At 44.4% G+C, this 25,936-nt stretch overlaps 8 protein-coding genes across 9 annotated transcripts; 4 read left to right on the top strand and 4 right to left on the bottom strand.

Moving 5' to 3' along the window:
* The first annotated feature begins 565 nt into the window (after positions 1 to 565).
* Positions 566 to 1,417, top strand: BCIN_14g02310 (hypothetical protein). The gene is made up of 2 exons (XM_001553102.2): positions 566 to 990; positions 1,048 to 1,417. Exons 1-2 carry the CDS (start codon positions 690 to 692, stop codon positions 1,359 to 1,361), a joined length of 615 nt encoding a protein of 204 aa, XP_001553152.1. The 5' UTR covers positions 566 to 689; the 3' UTR covers positions 1,362 to 1,417.
* Positions 1,418 to 2,046: 629 nt separating this feature from the next.
* Positions 2,047 to 3,192, top strand: BCIN_14g02300 (hypothetical protein). Its single transcript, XM_001553101.2, has 2 exons — positions 2,047 to 2,515; positions 2,611 to 3,192. The coding sequence occupies exons 1-2, from the start codon at positions 2,174 to 2,176 to the stop codon at positions 2,962 to 2,964; spliced, it is 696 nt and encodes a 231-aa protein (XP_001553151.2). The 5' UTR covers positions 2,047 to 2,173; the 3' UTR covers positions 2,965 to 3,192.
* Positions 3,193 to 6,363: 3,171 nt separating this feature from the next.
* BCIN_14g02290 (hypothetical protein) lies at positions 6,364 to 12,016 on the top strand. Of its 2 annotated transcripts, XM_024697086.1 has the most exons (3): positions 6,364 to 6,731; positions 7,132 to 9,204; positions 9,307 to 12,016. In XM_024697086.1, exons 2-3 carry the CDS (start codon positions 7,335 to 7,337, stop codon positions 11,436 to 11,438), a joined length of 4,002 nt encoding a protein of 1,333 aa, XP_024552899.1. In that variant the 5' UTR covers positions 6,364 to 6,731; positions 7,132 to 7,334; the 3' UTR covers positions 11,439 to 12,016. The 2 variants fall into 2 exon arrangements, with proteins under 2 accessions (XP_024552899.1, XP_024552900.1); XM_024697085.1 differs by having other exon boundaries at positions 7,132 to 12,016.
* Positions 12,017 to 12,026: 10 nt separating this feature from the next.
* On the bottom strand, positions 12,027 to 13,596 carry BCIN_14g02280 (hypothetical protein). The gene is made up of 3 exons (XM_001553099.2): positions 13,150 to 13,596; positions 12,841 to 12,921; positions 12,027 to 12,773 (listed from the first exon to the last, which is right to left on the bottom strand). Exons 1-3 carry the CDS (start codon positions 13,295 to 13,297, stop codon positions 12,268 to 12,270), a joined length of 735 nt encoding a protein of 244 aa, XP_001553149.1. The 5' UTR covers positions 13,298 to 13,596; the 3' UTR covers positions 12,027 to 12,267.
* Positions 13,597 to 13,840: 244 nt separating this feature from the next.
* On the bottom strand, positions 13,841 to 16,447 carry BCIN_14g02270 (hypothetical protein). The gene is made up of 3 exons (XM_024697084.1): positions 16,350 to 16,447; positions 16,039 to 16,284; positions 13,841 to 15,990 (listed from the first exon to the last, which is right to left on the bottom strand). The coding sequence occupies exons 1-3, from the start codon at positions 16,398 to 16,400 to the stop codon at positions 13,942 to 13,944; spliced, it is 2,346 nt and encodes a 781-aa protein (XP_024552898.1). The 5' UTR covers positions 16,401 to 16,447; the 3' UTR covers positions 13,841 to 13,941.
* A 168-nt stretch (positions 16,448 to 16,615) lies between these two features.
* BCIN_14g02260 (hypothetical protein) lies at positions 16,616 to 17,645 on the top strand. Its single transcript, XM_024697083.1, has 3 exons — positions 16,616 to 16,690; positions 16,746 to 17,109; positions 17,161 to 17,645. The coding sequence occupies exons 1-3, from the start codon at positions 16,647 to 16,649 to the stop codon at positions 17,395 to 17,397; spliced, it is 645 nt and encodes a 214-aa protein (XP_024552897.1). The 5' UTR covers positions 16,616 to 16,646; the 3' UTR covers positions 17,398 to 17,645.
* Positions 17,646 to 17,682: 37 nt separating this feature from the next.
* BCIN_14g02250 (hypothetical protein) lies at positions 17,683 to 21,124 on the bottom strand. Its single transcript, XM_024697082.1, has 5 exons — positions 20,588 to 21,124; positions 20,422 to 20,541; positions 19,353 to 20,351; positions 18,194 to 19,296; positions 17,683 to 18,135 (listed from the first exon to the last, which is right to left on the bottom strand). The coding sequence occupies exons 1-5, from the start codon at positions 20,900 to 20,902 to the stop codon at positions 17,967 to 17,969; spliced, it is 2,706 nt and encodes a 901-aa protein (XP_024552896.1). The 5' UTR covers positions 20,903 to 21,124; the 3' UTR covers positions 17,683 to 17,966.
* Positions 21,125 to 23,681: 2,557 nt separating this feature from the next.
* On the bottom strand, positions 23,682 to 25,643 carry BCIN_14g02240 (hypothetical protein). Its single transcript, XM_001553093.2, has 6 exons — positions 25,142 to 25,643; positions 24,765 to 25,092; positions 24,501 to 24,710; positions 24,293 to 24,444; positions 24,060 to 24,237; positions 23,682 to 24,011 (listed from the first exon to the last, which is right to left on the bottom strand). The coding sequence occupies exons 1-6, from the start codon at positions 25,292 to 25,294 to the stop codon at positions 23,977 to 23,979; spliced, it is 1,056 nt and encodes a 351-aa protein (XP_001553143.1). The 5' UTR covers positions 25,295 to 25,643; the 3' UTR covers positions 23,682 to 23,976.
* Between the last annotated feature and the right edge of the window lie 293 nt (positions 25,644 to 25,936).

Below are 25,936 nucleotides of genomic sequence, written 5' to 3'. Positions count from 1 at the left end.
AACAGACCCATCTCTTTGACGACAAAAATGCCAAACGAGAAAGAAGTAAATAATACCGGCGTAGCTCTAGGAGCCTGTCTCACACCAGGTTCTCTAATAACCCATCGAGTGTTTCTCCCCTCAGCCCTATCGATAGGTGGCCATGGCTTTTGTTTTCACTTCTATACATTTAGCTTGGTGAATTAGTTTTCATATTTTTGTGATCTATTTTGAAATGACTGGATTCGATTTTTGAGAACTTTACAAAGGGAAATAGTTCTTTTTGCTCATCCCTTCGCTTATGAGCGTTTTGGTGGAGCGAAGTCTGGAGATTCTGAATGGCGTAAATGGAATGGTTTTGATCCGTCTTTTGATTCACTTTTCAAATTCACGTATAAGACCTTTTTGATTAATCCCGCCGAATAGCGAATGTTGACCTATCTCAGTACTGAATGGTATATATTTTGACCACGAATGTGATTGCATTCGCCGTGTTCGACGCTCAACAGTGAATTCCTCCCTAGTATATATGCCGGTAACAGACTTGTTCTAGCGGCGGTCTCTAAACACCCATGAGAAAACATCAGCAATATCTTGACTCTCACACGAAAAGACACATTATCACTCAGGATCTCAGAAAATATCATCTCAAACCGACTAAAAATCTCTACCCCCACCCTCTCCTCAACTCTCATATTCCCCAGTCAAAAATGACATCACTCCCAAAAATTTTCTTCGTCCTCGGGCCACCTGGTGTCGGGAAGGGAACCCAATGTATGCTCCTCGCCCAGCTATCCAGTCGTCATCGCCACATTCATCACATCAGCATTGGCGATATCCTACGCTCAGAGCTGCAAAAGCCATCTAGTAAATGGGCATCCATCATCCGAGCCAACATGGCCGAAGGCCGAACAGGTCCACCCGAGATGTCTGTTTCCATGTTACAAGAAGCGATTGCACGAAGAAGTGAGGATACCAAGCCTGGTAAAGAAATGGTATTTTTGATCGATGGTAAGTCACTTGTATCAAGTGCTAGCTGTAATTCCTTAAGTACTAATAAGAATATAGGATTTCCTCGTAGTATCTACCCCATCTCCCTCTTCGAATCTACAGTCTGTGCGCCATCTCTCGTGCTCTCTCTACATTGTCCACTGCAGATTCTGCAAGAGAGACTCTTGTCTCGAGCTAAATCTTCAAGTAGGATTGATGATGGGGTTGAAATCATGCATAAGCGATTTGAACAGCATGTTTGTGCTACTGGACCTGTTATTGAGAATTATAGGGAGCGAGGGTTATTGGCTGAGATTGATGCCAGTAGGAGTGTTGAGGAGGTGCATCGGGATGTTTGGGGGGCAGTGGAGAAGATCTTGGGGGAGCATTAAGGATGAGTAGAGGGGCCGGGTGGGTTTGCGAGACTTTGATGGGCGATGAGGGAATGCGAGATAGAGCAGTATAGCGATGATGCCACTTGCGCAATATAAAATGACATCTACGTATGCGCCGTAGTATGATCGACGATGGAAGTTAGAATGTCTACGTGAATGAAAATATTCACATTCGATGAAAGAGTTCACCTCACCATGAAAGTACGATCTTGAACAAAGTGATCGTGCTGTTATCTTTACCTGGATAAAGCTGACAATGACAAGAACAACTTCTATAACTATCATTTGGGTGCTTGGCACGAGACTTTGTCACTGTGAGGTTAATCTCTCTCCCCTCTAGAGCTATTCATCCGTCCAAACAGTAAATGAAGACAAAAAACAATTTGTTACGTCATGCCAATGTATATACGCTTCACTCGCGATTCCTTGAAACACATCATGGAAGGGTTTCAACCCTTGAACTGATTTCATCTGAGTATACTTGAAAATGGAGTATGGCCACGTGTCTAGCGTCAAATTAGGCAATCGCGCTCGAGTTAAATCAGGCCACTGACCAGAATTTCGTTATGATTCACCATCGTCGTTGGGTACGCTCGCTTATGGAGATATATAAACATAGCCATCCTCCCATTTGCCGCATGATCTTGAATCCTCTTACAAACAACCACGACCACTCAAACAAGATTCCGATATTTGCTTGTGCATGATTATCATTCTACACTTGTACACACAATCATCCAACAAACAAATAAAGCAAAACAAATAAATAAATAAACAGACCGAACAAAACTACCACACTAGTCATCAAGATGGAAATGGACTTGGAAATTTCGCCCCACGCCGGACAATCAGAGGTTCATACTCAAGTTCCTACCTCGCCTCACTTTCAAAACCCCATGCAATATCTTCATGGCGCATGCAGTCACTGCTATCGCGATGATGGAGTGGATATTCGAGACAAACAACTAGTTCCGTGTTATCAAGATGGAGAACTGGATCCTTTCACTCTTTTCTTACTGACTCCTAGATGGTGTGTAGATTGTTTGTCTCAGCGAGAACTGGCGATTCGGGCTTCATATTGTGATCGCTTGATCGAGATGGAATCGGTGGAGTTTCCGGTCGGTACCGTGGAGGAGGCTTATATTCGTGGTGTGAGTTTGTGGTTGTCGATTTCCATTCCATGCTCACAATAGTTATGGGTGTGGATGAGGGACGAATTTATTGATTAGTCACTAACATGTATTAGGTTCATGATGGCCGAATTAATGCCTTATCTCAATCATTCGAAGATTGTGGAGTATACTCGACTGGAGACAACAGTCTTGTCGTTGATGATTTCAACGAAGTGTTGGACACATTGACCAATATGAGGCTCGGAACTGATACAGCCAATGAAGATAAAAAGATCGAAGAAATCGTCCGAGATTTCAACGATCAGATGATGCTAGAGGAGGACGAACTTAAGTACGAAGTTTATTGGCACTTAGCATACATGGAAGGAACGAAAGATGGTTGTTATATGCAAGCACAGATGGAGTACAAGGCACTAACGATGGATGATCCGGAAAGGAGTGAAATGCTGAGGAGAGCTGTGCTTTGATGATTGACCTAGTGGTTATTAGAGAGTTGGGAGCGTTTCGGCACCAGTATTTTTTTGTAGCGGGGTATATGGAATGGTTTTTTGAGTTGGGTCTGATCCTGGAGTTAAAGGGACCTGAGCATCTTTGTATCTGGGGAAGTGCCTCGTGCACCAACCTTATCGATTGCGATTGATAGAGTCATGGGCGGTGTCCGTGACTTGGAAAAATCGACAAGAATACCAAGGACAATAAGAATAAACTTAATTTATTAGGTATTGTTGCGCAAGCTGAAATTTTAGCCATTTCAAGGTTGCGTCTAAAAATGGAACTGGGGTTTTTTGGCTTCCTCTAAAACGTCGCGAATCGAATCGATCAACATCGACTCAAGCGAGTACCGTTCGAAGTGTTGAATGGATGAAATTGAATCTAGTCGCTGTAGTCATGATCGGCGAGTCCATAAAGGAGTGAATATCTATCTGCCTTGCGAGTGAGATTTGTGCAACTTGATATTTTTTCAGCAAGCCGTAGAATAGCCAGGCAAGGAGTGTAGGGTGTAGGGTAGGAAAGGCAGGAATGGGTGTGCATGTGTAGTCGATGAGTTACTGTGCCCCGAGATTAGCCTGACGCCCATTGCAGACACGGGACATGTACTCCCATAAGATATAAGACCGAGATGAGTACTGAAAATAGGATGGAGGTAGGTAGGCATGCAAGTATGTGATATACATGTTTGCAGATACGATTATATTAACAAGCACGAACTAAGATTCATCATGGGAATTATCATTGGACGGTATGGACTTTGCGCTGGATTCGTGATGTGCTCAAGGACCCTGTGTATGTGGTGTGAATTCCGGTACGTCTAAAGTATGGTACATAGCTAAATGAAGGCTGTCGACCGAACGTCTTCTAGAAGATGACCACGATGACTCCGTTTGGCGTTTGTGCTACTGTCATCGATGCAAGCATACGGCGCAAAGACATGAATGGAAGTCCATGTAGGTTGGAGGTACATCGCTCTTAGTCTAGTTTAAAATCCATTTTTCTTTTCTTTTCTTTTTGCGCCTTATTAGCACTTGTTATGCTGGCATGTCGCTAAGAGGTTCTTTCCCTGCTAGATTGCCATGGTCCCCCATACAATTTGCTTCTTGCGGCTGCTGACTTGCATACATCCAAAAAAGCAAATTGAGAAAATTTTCCGCGAAGAACGTTAAAGGAAGGGTTAGCAAGTGGTCCGATAGAGAGGGGAACAAAAAGAAACATGAGCAACTAAAGGTCTTAGTTGAGAAATGTTTCATTATTGAATGTGTTGTTGTGGGCGAGCGCGAACTGATGCTGCACTGATAAGGAAAGGTGGAGTATATTCGTGCATGGAATCCATATGCAGGTGCAAAGGTATTTTTTTTTCATCTCAAGAGCTATAAACAAGCTACTGCAACTTCGTGGAGGTCTTTCTCAAGCTAAATCATTCTTGCACAACCTCACTCCTCAGTCCTCAGTCCTCATTGAGCTGATCTTTCTTGAAACAGAATGCTGCAGCCTCAGAAAGCCCCCACGAATACCACCAGTAATATAGACATGGTTATCAACAAGCAGGTATGTATGTTGACTTGTTACAACACTATATCCGATCTAACACTGCTTGATATCGTGACGATGGTTAATTGGTACAAGGAATGACCCGAGTATGTAGAAGCTTTAATCATCGCCAACAAATTCTATGACGCCTGCACGTGGCCTGTTAGAACTCAGAAGTTCCCTCGAATAGATTACTGACGATCATTATTATGATTGCCGAGGATGGACAGGAACAGTTCGTGTTAACACCGGTAGTTCGAAGATATCGGATAAGTTCTGCGCCTTTAGACATGCAGTTTGATTTCGTCCCTAACCTAGAAGTATGTTTGAAAAGGAGTCGAATGTATTTCCTTCTTGAGTGACACAGTAAGACATGAGTAACCGGATTCAGCACTCTCGTTTGAACGACTCTGGCGGAGCAGTCCAGATCACGTAAGAATTCCGCAAGATTTAATTCCGACGATCTTCAAGGTGCACCTATGGATGGGGATGGATTACTGGGATATCAAAGTGACTGGCGATAGTCTGTCTCCATTCAACAAGTAGCTAGCTACAGTAGAATTTATGGGTACTCGTTAGATCATTAAACTCAGTGGAGTATCAATACAGAGTACTTTGTTTCCGGACTAATCGGGATATCTGATGTCCTCGTCTGTTGTGACTTGTAACCTCAAGTTGATGCAAAAGCCTCAACGGGTATCTGTATGATTTTGTAGTTTGACCAGACTTCGCTTATGTGCAACCAGTTATCGAGAATCCAATCTGATCAATCAATATTTGTTGTACTGTCTCTTACTAAAGACGTTACTTTATTAGATTGCTTAAAAAGAGTTTGCCATGGGGTTCTTACCTTGTAGAGAGGCGTCTGCGTCCTTAGTACGCTATCCGCTCTGTATTGCCTAAAACAGTGCTAAGCCTTCCCCAGAATCCTTTTAATCAATTATCAGCTTCAGCTCTGACGACTAGGGGGCCTTTTGACGCACATAGAGTAATCATATAGTCATACATCAACTGTATGTATGCATGGATGTGTGTATGTGTGTATGTGTGTATGTGTGTATGTGTGTATGTAGGTATGTAGGTATGTAGGTATGTAGGTATGTATGTATGTATGTATGTATGTATGTATATCTAGGTATCTTTAGATCCTTTACACATACATACTCCAGATAGCTTCGAAAGCATTCCGGATCCGAACGTCAGATCGTCGTTTGTTGAAAGTAGATAGGGGGGTGAGCAAAGAATGGATTAATCACATTACGAATACACTAGAGTAACAACAACGACTGCAATAGCAATACTAGCGATACTGTACGAAGTGTCTCTTGTTACCACTGCCATTCCGCAGCACAATCTTTATATCACTCCACCCATCTACTCCACCGACTCCACCAAGTCTCTCCCCATTGCCAAATATAAGTTAAAACCCGATACTTCGGTAATTGTCACTTTCTTCTTTCTAGCAACAAATCGTCCCATCATGTATGGACCAAGGCCATGTGTGTGTGGGTGGCATGGTTCACTCCTTCCTCCTATTCTCCACCTTACGCAGGATACTGTACACTTGCTCCCCCGTGTATCCAGGAATCCACGCCTCAAATGAAAAAGCATGCACCCCTGAATGTTTGACATTCCCACACCAGTGGCCACCAGTGGCCACCAGTGACCACACTCAGCAACACTCAGGGTCTAGTTTATACTCCGTAGTACACTTTACTTTTGAGGACAGGGGTAAATTACGGATCCCAGACTTGTCTAGTTCCTCCCGCCCGCTGGTTCCTCGCTGGTTCCTCGCTGGAAAGAAAAAAAAAAGTGCAGCTGGTTTACTGAACTCAATTCCTGTTTGGATTTTGAATTTCAATTTCAATTTGAATTTGAATTCGATTTCGATTTCGATTTTGAATTTGAATCCTCCTGCTCTAGAATTCTCTTCCGGGATTCTCTTAATCATCCATACACAATTTATTCTCTCTTGGGGATGAAGGGTTTCTCCTTGGTTATTATCAACAGAAACAAAAACAACAACACACTTCACCAGCTACACTTTAATCTCTTATAACTAATATAACCGTCATTTTACTCATTGTCGTTGTCATTGTCATTGACCTTGCCATCCCATAGCTTTTTGGACCCCAAAATATCTCATTGGCAGTTTCCTTTCTCGGAACATTCGAATCCCTCTCTCTTTGGATCTTGCTTCATCACTCAGGTACGCTCAAAAAACCATGTTCCATTTCATCACCACCACTCTTCCCGTTTTGTGGGTATCCAATTTGGGGCGTTGCGTCGAGATACCTACACTTGCTTTTCCGTTCCCAGTTTGTTTACTTCGGTTCAAATGTTGTATCTCTTCCTCCTGGACAATCCTCCCGTGTTGCAATCTCCAGCTTCCAATCTGTATGTGATTCGAGGTGTATGAATTGCCTCACCTCACCTCACCTCACCTCCGAGTCAGTCCTGGTGCATTGACTGTCTACACGAGCCCCTTCTGGCTCAACTGCCACAGTCTTACAGTACATATCCACATATTCACATATTCACATATCTATGTTATCATATGTTTTCGTCTTGTTAACATATCTTTGCTTATACTGATTCACGTCGAAAAGCTCTCGATACAGGGGCTTGCTTAGATTTGACCACACTGTCTCAATGTCCCACTCGACTTGATCAATCTACTACAGTCATTCGACTCGCCCTACCTTGACCACTTTCCCACCCACTAATACTTTTACTGGTCATAAATAAACAACTTGGAGGATCAATTGGGGGAGGATCAAGGATACCAGCCGAGTCTGTTCGAATATTAATTATGTCTACTTCACAATTGGCACAACAATCTGCACGACTGGAGAGTCCAAGTCCGCGACTTGCTAGATCACATAGCGCTTTGAGCGATAAGCCTTCGACGGCTAGCACTCACACAGGGTTACTCTCTCCACCTCTCTCAATTTCACCAGAACCAGTCTTTATTGCGCCTTCAGCAGCTTCACAAATCGTTACAAATGATCATGATAGCAGAGAGGATGCTTGGCTCGATCAACATGGCATTGAGCCTTCTGGAGAAACGGCATTGGTATCACTCGCTGCTCTGAAACTTGTCAACACATTTCTTGACCAACTTGTGTTTAATTTTCTCTCGGTTTCGAAATCAACTTCATTGGTATCACTACGCCCGGCTGTTGCTGAGGTCTTAAAGTCAAGGCTAGCAAGTGATGCCGTCAGCGGAGCGGATGCCGAGCTTCGGGAATACTTGGGTGGAAGTGATGATGATGAATTGTTGTCATCGGAGAGGGAAGGTATATCTAGCCGAGATTGGGATCTCGAAATGGTGTGGAAGCGCACGAGATTGAGATGTATGGTTTATTCATCATTGGGGGATATGGAAGAAGAGGATGAGGATCGATACACAGCTCAAGAGCATCTCAATGGATCTTCGGAATTTGGAGGCCGCGAAAATGAATCTGGAATCGTTTCTCCAGCTGTTGCTATCTTCTTGACATCCATCTTGGAATTCATGGGCGAACAAATCCTCATTGTGGGAGGACAAGCAGCGTATTCCCGGCTTCGCACGAAGTATGAGGAAGATGAGCGAGATGGCATAATTAGACAAACTGATATTGCAGAACGTGTAGTTGTAGAGGAGGTTGATATTGAACAGGTCGCATCAGATCGAAGATTAGGAAAACTTTGGAGAGGTTGGAAGAAGCGCATCTGCTTACCCAAAAGTCCAGTGTCAATGGGTCGCCCCCCCTCGAGAGAAGCAGTAGACAAGTCATCACAGCCTGTACTGACACCAGCCGAAGCGGTTAGCATACCTCTCAGCGATGACAAGCAACCACAAGAGAAGCCATTGAACGCACTGGCCGATTACGAACAAGCTGCTATTATTCCTCTACCAATGTCTGTGGATGATGTTAGGCAAATTGAAGTACCAGGACTAGCTCCGCAAAGCGACGATGAAGATGATGATGCGACTTCAGAAACGGAAGAGCTGCCATTATCTCGACGACCGAAGAGTATGGTTGTTTTCACGAATGCATCGCACAATCTTCCCACACCCAATTCTTCCCAACCGCCAACTCCAATTTTCGCCGTTTCCCCTGTGAAGTCAAGGAAACGTGCAAATTCATTACCACCTCCAAATCCATCCACTGTCACGTCACTTTTCTCTCGTGGTTCCGAGGAACCAAATTCGCACCAGGAGGATTGTGTCAGCCCGACGCAAAGTGGAGCCCCGGTGTTAAATGGCACGATCACACCTGCAGAATCAGAAAAAGATACAGGGGAAGAAATTGAGGAAGTTTCAAATAAAACAGAGAGTACTGTGCCCGATTCGAAGCACGAGCCCACAAATGGCCCTATGAATTCAGATGACACCAGTAAAGACGTAGATTCTGACTATGAATTTGTCGAAGAAGAACCGCAAATCATGACTTCGTCACGTATCTCTTTCGGTGGTCGTATTTCTCCCGATGACAAAGATTATTCTTCACGCTCTAGTCTCCGATCACCAAGCATTCATTCCTTGCGCCTGATCGATGTTAATGCAGCGAAGAGTCCTACTACAAGATCACGCAAAGGCTCGTTTGACGCAACTGATTTCATTGCAGGCCGAGGGGTCTCGCTGTCTCGACCTAATAGTATTAATTCACCGATCGTCTCGGAACTTTCATCTCGAGGTACAAGCCCACACCTTAGAAGCTCGACTAGTTCCCCGCTAGGTCGAACTGGCTCCAATTTGAGCTCACTGCCTCTTAACACAACTACTGACTCTATATCAGAAGTAGATGAAAGGGAGGTGACTGGTGAAGAGTCTCCTTTGACGGCGGTACCGTCAGAGCTAGCGGCTGCGATGCAAGGTGTTGATGTGGATCCTAGTCCTACGTCTCAAAACTACCCTTCCTTTAAGCCAGCCGCTTCTAGGCCGGCACCATTTGTGCTCGCTGCTCCTCCTACCCCGCAAAATTATCGGGAAAGCATAAAAGGCTCGGCTAGACAACAATCTAGTCAGAGCAAGTCACCAAATGGGTTCTCAAGCTCAAATGTTTCAGCAAATGAGCAAGACAATCAAACGGCATATCAGGGCGCAAAAAATTCATTTGAACCACCTCCAAGGTCTGTCTCGCGTCCAATGACCCACCCTGTGAACGAAAATTCGACAATTTTGCCTATTGTGAAAGAGGGTAATTCTCCAGAAACTTTCAAACACATCCCACGTTCATCCTCGGTGCGCCGTACGTCACCGGCAAGCTCTAAATGCGAAGAATCATCGCGCAAGGCTATATCAGAAACGCATCAAAAAGCCCATCGTCCATCTTATACATCTAACTCTAGCTCATCTTCTGTTCATCGTGTGAATCAGAGACGAGTATCGGAAGAAAGCGGCGTTTCTGCGATGAGCAGTGTAGGTGATTCTAAATCATTTGAAGAATTAATTCGAGGAGGCGAGACCATTCAATACACGTTGACACCCCAGAATATGCGAGCTATTGAAAGTCCAGATTCTCCATTGAGTTTAACGGCCATCCCTGTGCCTCGACCTTCTACAAACCGTACACATTCAACATCAGTGAGCAAGCATACTGGATTGCACTCGAATCCTCCAAGTGAGGTTTCAAAAAGTATTGCTTCTTTGAAAGGCACTAGTCGCCCTTCGACAAGCAGTAGTCGTGTTCGTGCCAATGTCCAACCAAGGGATGCAAGAATAGATCGGGATTCACTGGGTGATTTCTCAGATTTTATTCGATCTACGGGTCCTGCAATTCCTTTCAAGAAGGAAGAAATTCACTCGCGATCGAATTCAAGTGCCGCTAGTGAGATTTCGCGACCAATAACTGGCAGTACTTTTCACAAGGGAACCAATGGAACGCCGAGAAACGTCAGCAGCTCAATTCCCCGTGTGGGTCCCGTTGCCACCCTTCCCACACGCTCAGCATCAACAGCGGGTAGATCTGGAAGACCAAATAAATTACAGGCTCGCGATGCCACTGTAGGCAAAGATTCTATCACAGATCTTATTGACTTTGTAAGAGCTGGTCCTGATGAGGTTGGTGGTCATCGTATACCACGAACTGTCGCTCCATTCAGATCAACCATGGATTCCGACCAAATGTCTAGTTTTGCCGGTGGTAAAGCGATCGATGCATCTCTACCCGATTCTAGATACAGTCAGGCCTCTACTTATACATCCACAGACCATTCTGTATCTTCGCAAACCGGACTCTTGAATGCTGCTAGCAGGGCCAACAAGCCAATACCCACACAAAGTGGTATAAATTTTGATGATGATGAAGACATGATGCCAAAACGAAAGACACGAAGAGTTAGGGATCCATATGCCATCGATTTTAGTGATGAGGAAGACGATGACGAATTTGAGCCTTCCTCCAGGCCGGCACCCATCAAAGAAGAATCTTTGGCCGACTTCCTCCGCAATGTACCTCCACCACCTTCGCCCAAGATGACTTCTGTTTTCACTGAACCCCCTAAGCCACCTAAGAAGAAGGCCAGCTTTTCTTCACGTTTCACTCGTAGTGGCTCAACTTCTAATGCTCAGCCACCCAAAACATCACATTCTGCAAACTCCCGCACGGCACCCACAAAACATACGCCTCTTGCGCCAATGAATCCTCAATTCAACGCTCCCCCTGTTCTTGGCAGTAGCCAGGGAAGTCATTCTCGACAAACCGAAACTTCAGGAGCAACCTCGAGTTCAAATGTCCGCAAGCCTTACGAAAGTCGCGAGCCTGCTCCGATCAAGTTCAGATCTCAAACTAGCGATCTCGCAGACTTTTTACGAAACTCGGAACCACCTCCATCGATAGAACCTAAACCTTTCGTTCACGCAAAGGAGGAGAGTTCATTCGCAAGTCGATTCTTCGGTCGACGAAAGAAGAGCACTGCCGGGTTTTAATAATTTAGACATTTATTGTACGACGTAATGCATCGTCGCTCTTCATCACAGCGAACAAGATATATGATATTTCTCACCTCCCGAGCTTGTTAATTATTCAGTCTGTGAGATAGGACACCTAAATCTCTTATTCGAGTCTCATCCGAGGCTTTTTACATATTGAAATGGAGTTATCTATTCAATGTCAATACATATTTGGAGGGTTGGGTTTGCGCTTGCTTCATTTTTGATTTTAGATACCACACTGAGCATAACTATTGCTCTAGTCCCATATTGTAAGGGGAAGAAGGAAAGGGAGAGGGTTGGAGGCCTTTTAAATTTGGTCGACGTTCTGAATGCACAATTGGGAAAAATGATTTTACTTCTTTCACTAGGATGTGTTTTATTTGATAGGGGTATGATGAGTTCAAGGTGGTTTGGAGATTGTTTTTTTAGGACTAGATGGATACATGGATATATGGAGTGATGGATGGATGGATGGATGATGGGGAGTTGAAAACATAGTTGATAGGAGAAGTTTTGTCTTTAAATGTTACCCACACTGTATTTTGTAAATAGGCCTTGAATGGAATGGAACAGTATGGAGAGTAAACTCAACTTGATTTGTACTTGTTTTACTACATGGCATTCGAAGTTTGTAAGAAATTGTGGGAGTGGAAACCTGGACATATGAAATGTACAAACCCATATTAGAGTATAAAAATGACAGCGACATGCTTCGCTGGAAGATCCAACATTATTACACTCAAGATTATCCAACATCTCACCAGTGACTGAAACCACGTTCATCTCATGTATCTTGTGAATCCTATCCGCCCCATCCAGCACTCTACTCCCCAACCCACACACTTCGATCCCAGCCCACCGTCCCCCTCATCCTATTCCAACCCGCTCCCGCCACCGCCTCCGCTTCAATACTATCTACCACCGTCTTTGAACTGAGCCGATGCGAGGTTTCGGGAAAAGAAATATACCCCTCTTCATCTAGAACACACAGTGTAGATTTAATCCATGTTCTACCTGTGATCTCTGATTCTGAAGATACCATTTCTTCTTTTTCCTCTTCCCCTTGCGAAAGTTTTTCATTTCCTTCTCTTTGGCCATCTTCTGTCTCTGGTTGGGAATCAGATGGTGGAGAGATACTGGATTCCATGCTTTTGAGCTGTGCTTGGAGACCTAATATCCCCAAACGTTCTGAGAGCGCGGGGTGCAGAATCGCATCTATGGAGCATATTTTGAGGATGAAGAGGAGGGAGGGGATGAATTTCAGGAGGTGCGCGAGAGGGAATGTAGGGGATTGGTAGAGCCAGGGACCGGTCATGTTGGTTATGTGGACTGGGTTTGGTGTGAGTTGGGGAGAGGATGAGAGCTCGAGGAGAGCAGGGAAGAAAGATATACGTACAAATGGTTCCGGTCACGGGAGCGAGAAAAGGGGTACGGGTTGCGGGGGGAGGAGCAGAGGTGAGGAGGTATCCCCAGTGGACTAGAGTGTGGTATTTAGAGGTAAGTATTTGTATATATCAATTAACAAAAATCCAGTTTTTTTTGAACTTTGGCATTGAATAATCTGAGTGCATCGATTCCACTTGTGCAGCAAACAAACGGGGAATTACAACCAAAGCTTCCTATTCCTAACCAGCGTTCGTTTGCCAAAACGATTTGAATGACAAAAAGGTACGAAATCAGATGAGTGGAATAGAATAGAACTTACAAAGCGACTCATGACCTATATCCGCAAGGAGAATATACAAAGTCGACGGAGCGAATGTGAAGTTTGCGGGAAGAGATGGAGGAGGACTGGTAGTGGTAGTGGTAGTGAGAGTAGTGGTGGTAGTAGTGGTTATGACGGGCGTGGACATATTTGATGAGAATCCTATTCGTAGGGATTTTGGTAGCAGTAACTAATAATGTAGGACAACTTTCAGTTGGAAGGTCAGACAGGTCTTGAGCAACGGAGCGTAGAAGATTAGGGAGGCGGGATTTTGGTACTCCGTATTGGAGGGGCTCGTTTGGTGGTGGAGTAAGGTCAAAGAATAGAATTTCCATGCACATGGATGAAGCAGCGAGATTTCGAACAGTTGGTTTGGAAAGTTGAAGATTATGGCATTAGAATTAGTAGTAGACAATGCAAACGTAAAAGATGGGATTGAAGTGTAGCGTATTGAAAAATGATGTGAATGATTCCAACGTTGTAGTGTTTCTAGAAACTCAGTTGATGCGACGTGAGGTGGTGGGCACACTGGCACAGGCCACATGCAAAAGTCTTTGGGATGATACGAGCTCACCGGGAGCAAATGCCTACACATGATATTGTATTCGCCACCAAGATATGGTAATTTCAAACTTCGTTAGTGAAACAAGAATTAAGAAGAGAAAAGGAAAGTGCTACAAGGTAATGCAATTCACAGTATTATTATAAGTATGAACATATCCAATGGCCTAAGAGCAATAGAATACACGATTTGTGATTCTTAACTTGAATATTGAATGGGTCATTCATGCTTTACATCCCCCTATCCCTCAACCTCCTGTATTTCCCCGCGTCCTTAACACTCGCCTTGATCTTACCCAAAGCAACCTCCCAGTCCGCCCCTCCAATCTTCAATTCGTCTTCCATGGTCGCCTGTCCCTGTGCTACCATGCTCATCTCCCTCTTCAACGCTGCCACCGCAGCAGCTTGATGTAAGTTACCCAAATCCGCTCCACTGTAGCCATTGCACCTCTCATCTCTCGCTACTGGGCCTAGTGCCTCAACTTCTTGTGCGCTAGCAAGTGGCAGTGCTTTTCTATAAAGTGCCTTGAGAATTTCCACACGTTCATCAGGTGTTGGAAGATCAACGAAAACCGATGTTCCGAGACGACCTGGACGGAGCATAGCGGGATCAATCATGTCAGGTCGATTGGTCGCGCCTACAACGTAGATACCGGCTCTATTGCTTAGACCATCAAGTTCAGTGAGGAGGGTATTGACGACTTTGCTACTAGCTTCGGACAAAGAGTCTTCACGCTTAGGAACCAATGCATCCAATTCATCAAAGAAGAGAATACATGGTACGGATGATCTAGCGCGCTCAAAAACTTGTCTAACAGCTCTCTCAGACTCTCCAACATATTTGTTGAGAAGTTCAGGACCTTTAATGGAAATAAAATTGGCCTTAGATTCGTTGGCGACAGCCTTAGCAAGAAGGGTTTTACCACATCCAGGTGGCCCCCAAAGTAATACTCCTGTTGGGGCGGTAATACCAACTCGAGCAAAAGATTCTGGTCGTTTGATTGGTTCGACAATTGCCATTTCGAGTTGCTCTCGTACTTCGTGTAAAGCACCAACATGAGCCCATGTTGTATCTGGAATCGTTGCAAACCCCTCTCGTTTGGCCGATGGTTGAACTTTGGGTATAGCTGCAAGGAAATCGGTATATTTGATAGAAAAATCACCGTCGGGAGCTGAGCCTCCAGCATTTGCGACGAGAGACCTTAAAACAAGAAGAGCTTCGGAGGTGCTATCTTTCAATATAGGAGTGTCAAGCTCCATAGATGTAGCACTTGGTAATGGAGTATCAAGCTCCATGGTTGAGGCAGTGCGTTGTTTCAAAGCTTCCATCATACGCTTCATCGCTTCTGTACCTGCAACAGACACAACATCATTTAAATCAGCACCCACAAATCCAGGAGTCATCTTTGCCAAAGCATGAAAGTTGAAGTCATCAGTCAAAACGAGCTTCTGGGTAAGAGCACGAAGAATCTTCTCTCGAGCAGCTTCGTTTGGAACTCCCAAATTAATTTCCTTATTGAAACGACCCGCTCTTCGAAGAGCCGGGTCGAGACTGTCAGGCCGGTTCGTAGCAGCAATTATAATGACAGGTTTACCGCCAGTTTTCTCTAAAGCCATATCATCCATGGATGTGAGCATTTGAGCAACGATTCGTTTTTCCATCTCCCTCTGAGCACTCTCACGTTTCCCCATGATAACATCAATCTCATCGATGAAAACAAGACATGGTGCCATACGTTTTGCCTCGTCGAAAACATCCCTAATTTTCTTTTCTGATTCTCCAGACATACCAGCCACTAAAGATGGTGCAGATATTGGTATGAATGACACTCCTATTTCTGCAGCAAAAGCGTTTGCGATCATCGTTTTACCACAACCAGGTGGTCCATGGAGTAAAACACCTCGGGGTGGTTGAATTCCCGTCCTTATATATGTTTCCGGGTATAACATTGGCATAGCCACAAGCTCGTTCAACTCCTCAATGACATTATCCACTCCTCCAAGATTCTCCAGCGAGATGTCCGTCGGCGGTGCTCTATCCGCATCCTTTTTAACTTCCCGTTCTGCTTTCCGGCGTTTCGATTTTGGCTCCCCATTTGCTTGTCGATCTGACTTCATTGGTGATTCAACTTCCCCATTACCGAGAGGGTTGGTTTGAAGTTGAGCCATAGGTGTAGTAGCCCCACTCGCAGAAGGCGTACCATTCAAAGAGTTCATTGTAGGTAATGTTGCTGGTTTCCCCCAACCTTTGGTGATACTTCTATTCATTATGTTATGTTCCTGAAAGACAAGTCAGCATATCCCTTTAACAGCTTACGGCTGATATACTTTTAACGGTGGTGCCGCCTCCTCCAATCCTTCAAAATCCCCATCTACTGAATCACTGTCATCTTGTTCTTCCTTCAACACCAACAGCACTCTATCAATTGAATCTTCCAGCAGTTTCTTTGATCTTCTTTTTAGACTTGAATTCGAATTTTTGATACTATCATAGACAATAGAGATTGTGAGACGCTTTGGTCCCTTCTGACTCTGTGCCTGTTCATCTGCCAATTTCCTTACAATTTGATATATCTGCACAAACTTTTAGTAAACAAGGTGCAACTCAAGTTCATGTTTGCGCCGTGAGCAATCCATACCTCCTTGTCTAGTCCTTGACTCAAAGTGGGCCTTCCACCTCTAGAAATCATAGTGAACCTTCCAAATAACCTCGAGTAAAGTGCACTCCAAGATATTCGAATTCCCAAGTTGCATGAACGTCAGAAAATAAAAAAAATGTTGACCTCTCCCAAAAGCGGTAAGTCCCGCGCGGAATAATTCTTATCGCTTATCAGCGCCGAGCGCCATGACGCCGTTTCCAAGCATTCAAGCCCCAGAGCAAGATACCACGGAATGCGTCTCTCTAGCAGTGAGCAAGTAGTTTCAACAAATCAACAATGGGGAATACACCCAGTACTCACAAGATATCCGCTCAGGATAAGTATGAGCTCTTCACTCATTCTCCACGTTCGAATCCACTAATTCATTGACTCCAGAGCTATCCTGGACATGAAGAACCAGCGGGACAAGCTCCACCAATATCAACGGCGTATAACTGTACTCACCGACCGCGAAACCGCTATCGCAAAAGAAATGTTGGCGAAAGGAGATAAGAAACGAGCTCTCCTAGCTTTGCGACGGAAAAAATATCAAGAATCATTGCTGGCAAAGACGGATGCGCAACTCGAGCAACTGGAGAAACTGACTAGTAGTGTGGAGTTTGCGCTGGTACAAAAGGATGTTGTATATGGTTTACAACAAGGTACAAATGTGCTGAACCAGATACATAAGGAGATGGGAGGATTGGATCATGTGGAGAAGTTGATGGGAGAGACGGCGGATGCAATTGCTTATCAACAGGCAAGCACTATTTCGTGTGATCAGTGACCACTTTACTGACTCGAATTCTAGGAGGTGAGCGATATGTTGGGAGGAATGATGTCAAACCAGGACGAAGATGAAGTAGAGGATGAACTGGCTGCTCTAGAAGCAGAAGTTACAGGTGTTCCGCTACCTGAGGTCCCTACTGCGGGATTGCCATTGAAAGATTCCTTGCCTGATGTGCCGAGATCGGAACTGTCGAGTAAAGATAGGGCAAAAGCAAGACAACGTGAGCGCGATGAACAACGAGTTGCAATGTTAGCATAGGAGTTATATTTTATTGTTGGGCATTTAAAGGAGTTATGTGAGCATTGGTTGGATACCCGAATCATACTTTCACTCTCTTTGAAATCATCAGATGCATATATGGAGTCAGTGATTACTGGGGACTGACTGAGAAGAAAGTCATACAATTGCGGTTGTGTGTATATATATTATAGATTGTACTCATCCCTTAGGGCATGAACATTGATACCAATTAACACAGGCTTTCCTGAAACAACTCGGCGTTGCCACCAAGTTCAAAAACAGACTTTCCATCTGCCACTCTGTGACGCCTTTCTAATGCAATTAACTTTTGTCCCTTAACTCGAGTTCCATGCTCCACGCTCATGCAGGTAAACCCAACGCAGCCAGCGGTGCAAAACAATGGCGCCATGTACACCTTTCGTCCAGAAACAAAACCTATTATACACCGATGAATAAATGAACCGTGCGCCAGTTGCTCCCAATGCAAGATGCATGTCAATCCTAATTACAGAAACAAGTTACAGGAGCCTCAAACGCTCGACTGTCCCTCCGTCGACACACCTCATCTCTCGAGAATTACTCTAAAGCTATTCCAGAACAATGACTTGACGCTGAGGTTGCATAACCCGAGGATATGTCGGAAAACGAGGGTCTGGCGGCACCGAAACTCGCATGGTATTAGGTAATTGCCGCTCAATAGCATATGGATCACGTCTCTCGTAGTATACTGGTGGACCAGATCTATCACCAGATCTTCTAAGGTAAAGAAAGTTAGCAATTCCTATGTCACTCTTGCTTATTCGAGCCCACTCACTCTACCCTATCTAAATATCGTACTGGAGATCTTGATTGAACAGGACGCATGACTGTGAATGGCCTAGCTGCTTGATCTTGCGACTCGCCTTGACGATGAATGCTTGGAGCAAATCTCTGATAAGAAACAGGACCATCTTGTGGCCGAGATGGGGGGGGTTCAAGTCCAGATTGAGAGAAACGTTGAATAAAAGCTTGGTCTGCAGGACCATCCACAATTTGAGGATGAGAAATTCTTCTGGGATCATGCATATCAGGTGACGCTGGTCTTTGGAGATAATACCTCTGACTAGGTTCAACTTGTTCTCTTCGTACAAATTGATCACGCTTAGCGACTCTCATACTATCATTAGCCACTCGCTGAGGATTGTAAGTCTCATCAGAGTTGGTCAAATAAGGACGTGGCGCAGCCATCTCTCGTCTCGAGTAAGACACAGGTTGCTGGTAAGAGAGCCTCTCATCTTCTCGCCTGGATAGGCTTGAATGCATTTCATATGGTCTTGAATCAGGCGCATCATAAATAGGCACTCGTTCTGAAAGTATAGGTCGTGAAGATGCTAGTGGCAAGTTTTGTGACAAACCTTCATTGTATCTGGGTAATGCAACGGAACGCCTATCGGCATCCACGCAAGGGAGATTTGGGGTGGCATGGGCATTCTGCACCCTAGAAGGATAAGGTCTAAATCGCCCATAACCATCTTCAATCACACGACGGCGTTTAGAATATGGGCTATCATCATTGTCATCATCATCAATGAGAATGACTTCTCGGGGCCTAGGTGTCAATCTACTCCCTTCAACCACGTGTCTTGGATACGACTCTTGATGGCCCAAATCGCGAACAGTACCTCGGTCCAAGCGAGGTGAAACATTTATACTATCATTTTGGGTTTCAATGGATAAAGCAAGCAAGTCTTGGAATCCTGACCTAGTTGGGGAACCTCTGACAACTCCTTGGGATCTCGGCTCTCTGCTCACTTGTGGGGCAGTTTCAAACTGTGGAGGTTGAAAAACTGGGCGGTCATGCAGGGGTCTAACTGTTACCTCATTTCTGCGAAGCAACGTCCTTGAAGGTGCCCGCTCCTGCTGGTAGTAATGGCGAATCTGTAAATATTAGTCATGAAGCTTTCTTCTATCTCTATCCTCCAAGCTGGACCTACTTGTTGTTCAGGCGGAACACTATGCTGAGGTTCTGCGTCGCGATAGAGATACTCAAATTCCGTATGAGGACGTGATGTAGCGATAGGTGCTTGTCGTCGAGGAATTTCTTGGTAATTTGGTGCATCGTTAGGCTGGGTGGGTCTCATACTTGCCTCATATCCTTGTGTACTTCGTCCGTTAGATTCAAGAGCATTATTTTGACCTCGATTGACAGCTTCATCCCATGCAGCTTGGTATCGCTTGAAGCGAGGTTGAGGTCTTCTTAGTCCTTCATTTTGCCTTGCTCTAGATTGTGCATGAGAATAAATAGAGTCTGAGGGGCCAGCAATATTCGCGTGAGAATTTTGCTCGGTCCCCAAAGGTTGCCGCCTCTGTGAGCCATCCTCAAGGGCCAGAACAGTAGAGTCAATGAGTGTCTCTCCCTCTTCTGAGGATTCATCTGAATCATCGTCTTCATCAGAGTCGTCATCAGAGTCGTCGGAATCAGTAATAATGACAACTTCTCGTAGGATCTCATCCATTTGATCACGCCCAGTTTCCTCGTCTCCTCGCCATTTGACAAGGACATCTAAACACACAGGCTCAACTACCTTTCGTGCGTTTATCCAACTTGTTTCCTTGAGTAGTTTGTCATATCTAGTGTGTGTATGACGAATGTGAGCAAGAACAGCGAGCTGAACTCGACGTGCCAAGGGAAGGTCGGCTTGTAAGCCAACCGTAGGTTCTCCATGAAATTTGATACCCTTTTGAAAGGCATGCTCAATAATCCTCTGTCTATCAGTGTTAGGGATTCTTGGAAAAAGATCGCGTATTGCAGCGTCCGCCTGTTTGTTTATCTCGTCTTGGGATTCTGGTATTGGTTCAATCAATCCATGGGTCGTGTTCGAAATAACGGTGTCGCCGACAACTTTGCGTGCTTCGTCCACGATGACTTCTCGAAAGTGATATCCGGTTCGAAATACATGCTCAGAAATTTTCGAGTTGTCTTCTTTCGAGCGCTGTAGAAGATATGGAGTCAGTAGATGTAGTTTTGCGTTCAACACAAATAGGCTTGTCAGTCAATCTTACCGAAACAATAAAGATCATAGCATTCTGTTCTCGCGATAATTCTTTGCAGGCATTTGTCAAAGTTGGATCCCCAATGGGGACGTAGGCGAATCCTGGTGGAGGATTGGGATCATTTGTGACCTGATCGTAAGTCAATATGGTAAAAACACAATGCAAAACTAAATACCTGAAACTCCAACTTCTTCTTCTTTTCTGTGTTCTCCGCAAATTCGAAATATGATTGATACTTAGAACTATGCTTGGGAAGATCTAACTTGGCAATCAAATGATCTGGAGCAGGCTCTGCCCAATCTTGTGCAGTATAAGACTTCTTGTCTTTCTTCCGACGTTCCAGTTTTTTAGCACGGCGGTCTTCCTTACCAGCTCGAGCCGATAGACTCTTTTGACCCTTTTTGGCTTTTGAAGCTTCTTGGGCAGCTTCCGCTTTCGGATTTTTGCGGACTCCTTTTGCCAGGAGGGCTTTTCTTCTTTTACCCACCATATCGAGTACTATCCTCGACTTACCATAAGAATCTTATGACCTATTGAAAGAAAGAGATTAGTGCGCAGAAGCGCTGATTAAAAGGCACGATAACAACTCTCTCAAAGTAAAATTAGCAGCTTATGCTAGGCTGATAAGAAGGTAGAGAATCACGATACGTCCCAACAATACATCCAGTGTTCTGGTGTTAGAAAATGGAAAGAGTTGTTTGCGTGTTGCTTCAATGAAAATGATTGAGATGGAAGAATGAAAGTCTTATGTGTCGCAAACTTTGGGGAAAGAGCAAAAGGTTCTCGAGGTGGGCAGCGTACAGTAGGTAATCGTAATCTTAGCGCGCGTGTGAAGCGAATGGCAGGTCCCGTAGAATCTTGCCGCGGGGCAATTGAGGTTGATTTGACACGACAATTACATCGGCTATTTACCTCTGCCGTATATGGGCGTGAATATTTTGATATTTTGATAAAATTGTCTTGATATTATCACGACAGTGTATTTATCGGTACATGGAAGGTGAACGATCCAACACAACATCTCAGTCAGCATTAATGAATGTTCTTCTCCCTCCCCGAATAGTGTTACAAAAAGTGTGAACCAGCCTTACTAGAGTTATTTCAACTTTGTTCGCGATGTCAATCTCGCTGCACCTCTTGCTCAACTTGGAAGGAGCCACAAGAATTCATACGTAGCTTGTATGAGTAATGCCGCAGATATGCTGAGCAAAGCATGCTTATAAGAAGTATCCAAAACAGTACTCGTGTATTCCAAAGTCAGCTTCTTCACGAGTGTGGATTCAAGCCTTGCTATCCATTGTCTTTCATGTAGCAGATATTGTTGGTAGTTTAAGTGTCCTCCCAACATATCCCTTGATGAAAGTGTTTTGTTTGAACTACGTATTGAGCTTCTGCAGTTAATGTAAGATCTGGTTGCGAAGCATCTCACCGATATGTATTCGCATTAGTATGTATTCCCACAGCCGGGTAAACCTTGTAACTAAGAACTGTGATAGAGGCTGACGCCCTTCATTTTGCTCTGCCCTCGAGTGTTTCTCATCATCCTGTGATAAATCGACATTAAGAGGCAACAGATGAATGTGGTACGATACAACTAGGATGGCAGGTCTAGATCGGGCTGCTTCGATCCGTCATTGAATGCTACGCGTTCCCATCAGAGGGTTTCGACGTATGCGAAGGGCTAAATACAGCTAGTTTCAACTGAGAAATTGAAGCGTAATTTGTTGGCATGGGGCTCTCCAAGATTTTAACAATTGTGTTTCATGAATGGTCAACCGCAAGCATAAATCTGCCTTTGCTGTAGAACTTGAAGGCAACTTCGTAGGATAGAGCAATTTCGTGTAAGAGAACACGTGATAGAAGACTTCGTACACTGGAAATTTCCTTTTGGTACCTAGTGACAATGTCTATTTTAGATTCTGTCACTCGCTACGGACCATGCGAGACGGGAACCCCCTCCCCCCATGTCTTCAACTTTTGTAATGGAATTACTTCTTCTGCAATTTCATAGTCCTTCTGTGGGCTAGGATGATGCAGTACTGAACGAACGTCTGGTACCTGTAACATACAACCCCTACCATGATAATATCCGGCGTAAACTCTTGCCCCTTTGTAAAATTTTCAGGCAACACACTCAAAACTCAACAGTCTAGCTTCAGTATATCCGTTCCCATTCCCCATCCACCCGGTTCTTGCTAATGTATGCATACTTTTTCACTTAGCAACATGCCATGTCCTGTCTCCAACAATCCATGAAACAGAGGAAGTGCACAAAGCAGCCTAGATTCGCTCTCATCTTTCAAGTGCCCATTTATACCATTCTAATGGAGCTCAATATTCGGTGCCAGGTTTTCCTGTACTTAGATCCCCACTTTCTCTAATCTCTTCCACTATTTAACATCCGGGCCTACTATGTAGCAAGACACCCAGTCCACAAGACCACAAATCAGCCCAAGAATTTCAAGGACATATTTGCAGCAGACAAGACAGTAGTTCTTCACCTTAGCTCCCACATTAAACCTAGCCAGAACTCCTATACTTATCTATCAACTTATCTACTCATCGCACTACAAAAGTATGAAAAGCTGACCGCTTTTCGAATTTCGAAAGCTAAAACGAGATCCTGTGGGACAACTTAATGCAAATGCCATGAACGCGCTGGATAACTCACCGAATAAGACTTTCATCGAAATCATCCAACACCTGAAAGCCTCTCCATTCTATCTCTCGCCAATACCAGGAGTCATTATGAGCGTACACCGCGAAAGCTTATGCATGTCTGAAGATTAACAGTTTCACGACTCCATCTATCTATCTACTGACCCCCTCCGCATTCCCCATTACTATACATACCTACAAACATCCACCCATCTACCCACCAGTGGCCACCACCGATCAACTGACAGCATACAAGAAGGGGAGTGTCTCATGTGTTTCTTCCAGCCTAGTATGACAAATATGGAACAACGCAACTCCCGCTGAGCATTTGAACATTGATACATGTGCAAACCAATTTTGCGCATCTAACGTTACGCACACTGGATTCAACGATGCGATGCGTATACTCCTGAACGAGACCAATGTAAGAAATGGTAGAATAAGAGATACAGCACAGGCATTCGGCAAGCGAAACAGGGGGAAGAAGGGCAGAGGAGTTGCTGCAGATGGTAGAGAAGTTAGATAACTCTTTGCACAAAGATCGACCCCCACTTAAGGTAAATAACTGAAATTGTGAACGATTCAAATGTACATGTCTTTCCATCTAGCTATAGTTTCAAGAAAAATTGTTTATATTCATTATCAACTACCAGCCTAAGACTCGGCGAATGCATAACCTTCATTCAGTCTCCTACTATTGTCATCCATTTATTTAACAAACCTGGCTCGTTTCGAGTGTCTTCATATCAAACTTAAAGTTCGGATAATTCTCCTTATTCCATGCAGACTTGACCTTAGCCTATATGCTCCCTTAAAACTCCATTTCCTTAATGCTTGTGCATCGCCAAATTGCCATACAAAAAAAGGATATTTACAAAACCTGTACCTCCATCTCCAGATGCTCCATCAATCTGGAATTGCATTTACATTTTTCTTGATGACTACACCTTATTAGTCGTGTACATATCGAGTCGATAAAATTCACTTACATTCAAATACCGAGAAGAAAATTGAGTTTACAACGCAGGATCTGCCCATGGATACACCCAAGCCTCGGTACATTTTCTTGTCGAAAAATCTAATTTTTGGTGCCTTTTGAACTGTCTCGCCTTTGCAGCAAGTGAGACAATTCCGTTGGTAAATGCTTTTAGCAGAGTCGATTGGGTACTATCCATCGTTAGTTGCTTGGCTAACACCACAAGAATATGTTTCTTTCACGCACAATCAAAGCCCAGCTCGCTACGCCACAGAAACCGCCAGCGACAACAACAGCAAAGGGACTCGTTGAGCCTTTAGACCCTGTATATGTAGTCAAGAGTTGCTTACAACTCTCGTAAGTCATGAAGTAAATAGCAGTTCCTAGTGTGTCCCGAACTGCATACGACGAGGTTAGTTTGTGGCAGCAATCTTGGATTGGAGAGTTGTCTCACGAAGGTGAAGGTTAAATCCAGAATAAAGTCCTGACACTCCCCGATTCTTGACAATGTTCATAGCGGTTTTAAATGTTCCCTTGTCTTTATAGCTTGCTGCAGTCGCATTCTGCATCGGCGAATTTCTGACAGGATCAGAAAGACTCGTTTGCCGTTTAGTAGCCATCAATACCGATACTTGAGCACTAAGCTTCGTCAACTCGAAGGGACCTAAAGATTGTCAGATTTTGAAAAAATAGTAATCAACTGAGTCAATCCACCCACAAGCTACAAGCGTTATGAACGATCCAGCTGTGGCGCCAGCAGCGCCAAAACAAGCAACAGTTGCAAGGGTAGGATATGTTCCAAATGTATTAATATGTACCAATGGGTCGACGTCAAAATTTCTCTTGAACCAAGCTGAATAGGTGTACTTCGAACGCTGATAGACCGAGAAAGATATTGTTCGGACCAGAGTTACTGAAGCTAAAGGTGCCGCAACACCACGAAAGAATCCTCGTAATTTCTCCGTTTGATATGTGCGTCGGACACAATCCGTAAAGTTGTTATATTTGTATGTTTGCATTCGCGTTTTTACTGAGTCCAATGGAAACTACAAGTGATCAGCAGTTGCATAGAACACATGGCACGGAGAAACTTACTGCGCAGAAAGTAGAACAGATGCTGCTGACTGACGCAGCAACTTCTGTTCGGTATTGCTTCAGCCATTTCTTCTGCGCCTTCGATCTTTCTTGGTGAAGAAGTAGTAGTTGTTGTTGGTTGATCATATCATGTTGACCAGGCTTAACAGGCATAATGGAAGGTATTGTTCGTAGCGAGCGCTGGAAGACAGTGGTCAATCGACCAGAGTCCTCAACGCGATCGCGATAAGGGCGAATGCCAATGATCGTCCATGAGTCTTCTGTCGATTACAAAATCGAGCGGAAGAATTCACCTGCAAAATGTGGCAGCCGAAAGAAGATGGATAGTCTGGGGAAAGAGAATTATGGTGAGAAGGCGGGGTTGAGAGAGATATAATATATGGAGAATGGAGATACGGGTAGTGCGAAAGGAGGACTGGAACCAACCAGAGGCGTCACAATTATTTTGCTTAGGAATAAGAACTTGTAGATGCTCAAGTACTTCCATTCAAGTTACGTAGGCTTGGAAGTTGGTTTGGGTTTGACGCAAATCATTTCTTCATTCGAGAAGTCAGTGTCAGTTTATCAATCTCATGTTTTTGGAAGGAATTCGCTAAAAGCGGTCTCCACTTTGAGCAGCTACTCAGCTACTCAGCTACTCAGCTACTCAGAGGGAGGTACATCGCACTACTCGTACAAATCCAGATACAATCTACGGAGTTTTTACCTAGGGGGTAAGTATTCTTCATGGGCACGATGGTGGATGACGGCGAGAATGGGCTCACGAACAAAATCGCCGAATGGATACTACGAAGG

The sequence above is a fragment of the Botrytis cinerea genome, chromosome 14, assembly GCF_000143535.2.
Source record: "Botrytis cinerea B05.10 chromosome 14, complete sequence".
Taxonomy (NCBI): domain Eukaryota; kingdom Fungi; phylum Ascomycota; class Leotiomycetes; order Helotiales; family Sclerotiniaceae; genus Botrytis; species Botrytis cinerea.
This window is presented reverse-complemented; position numbering and strand designations above follow the sequence as displayed.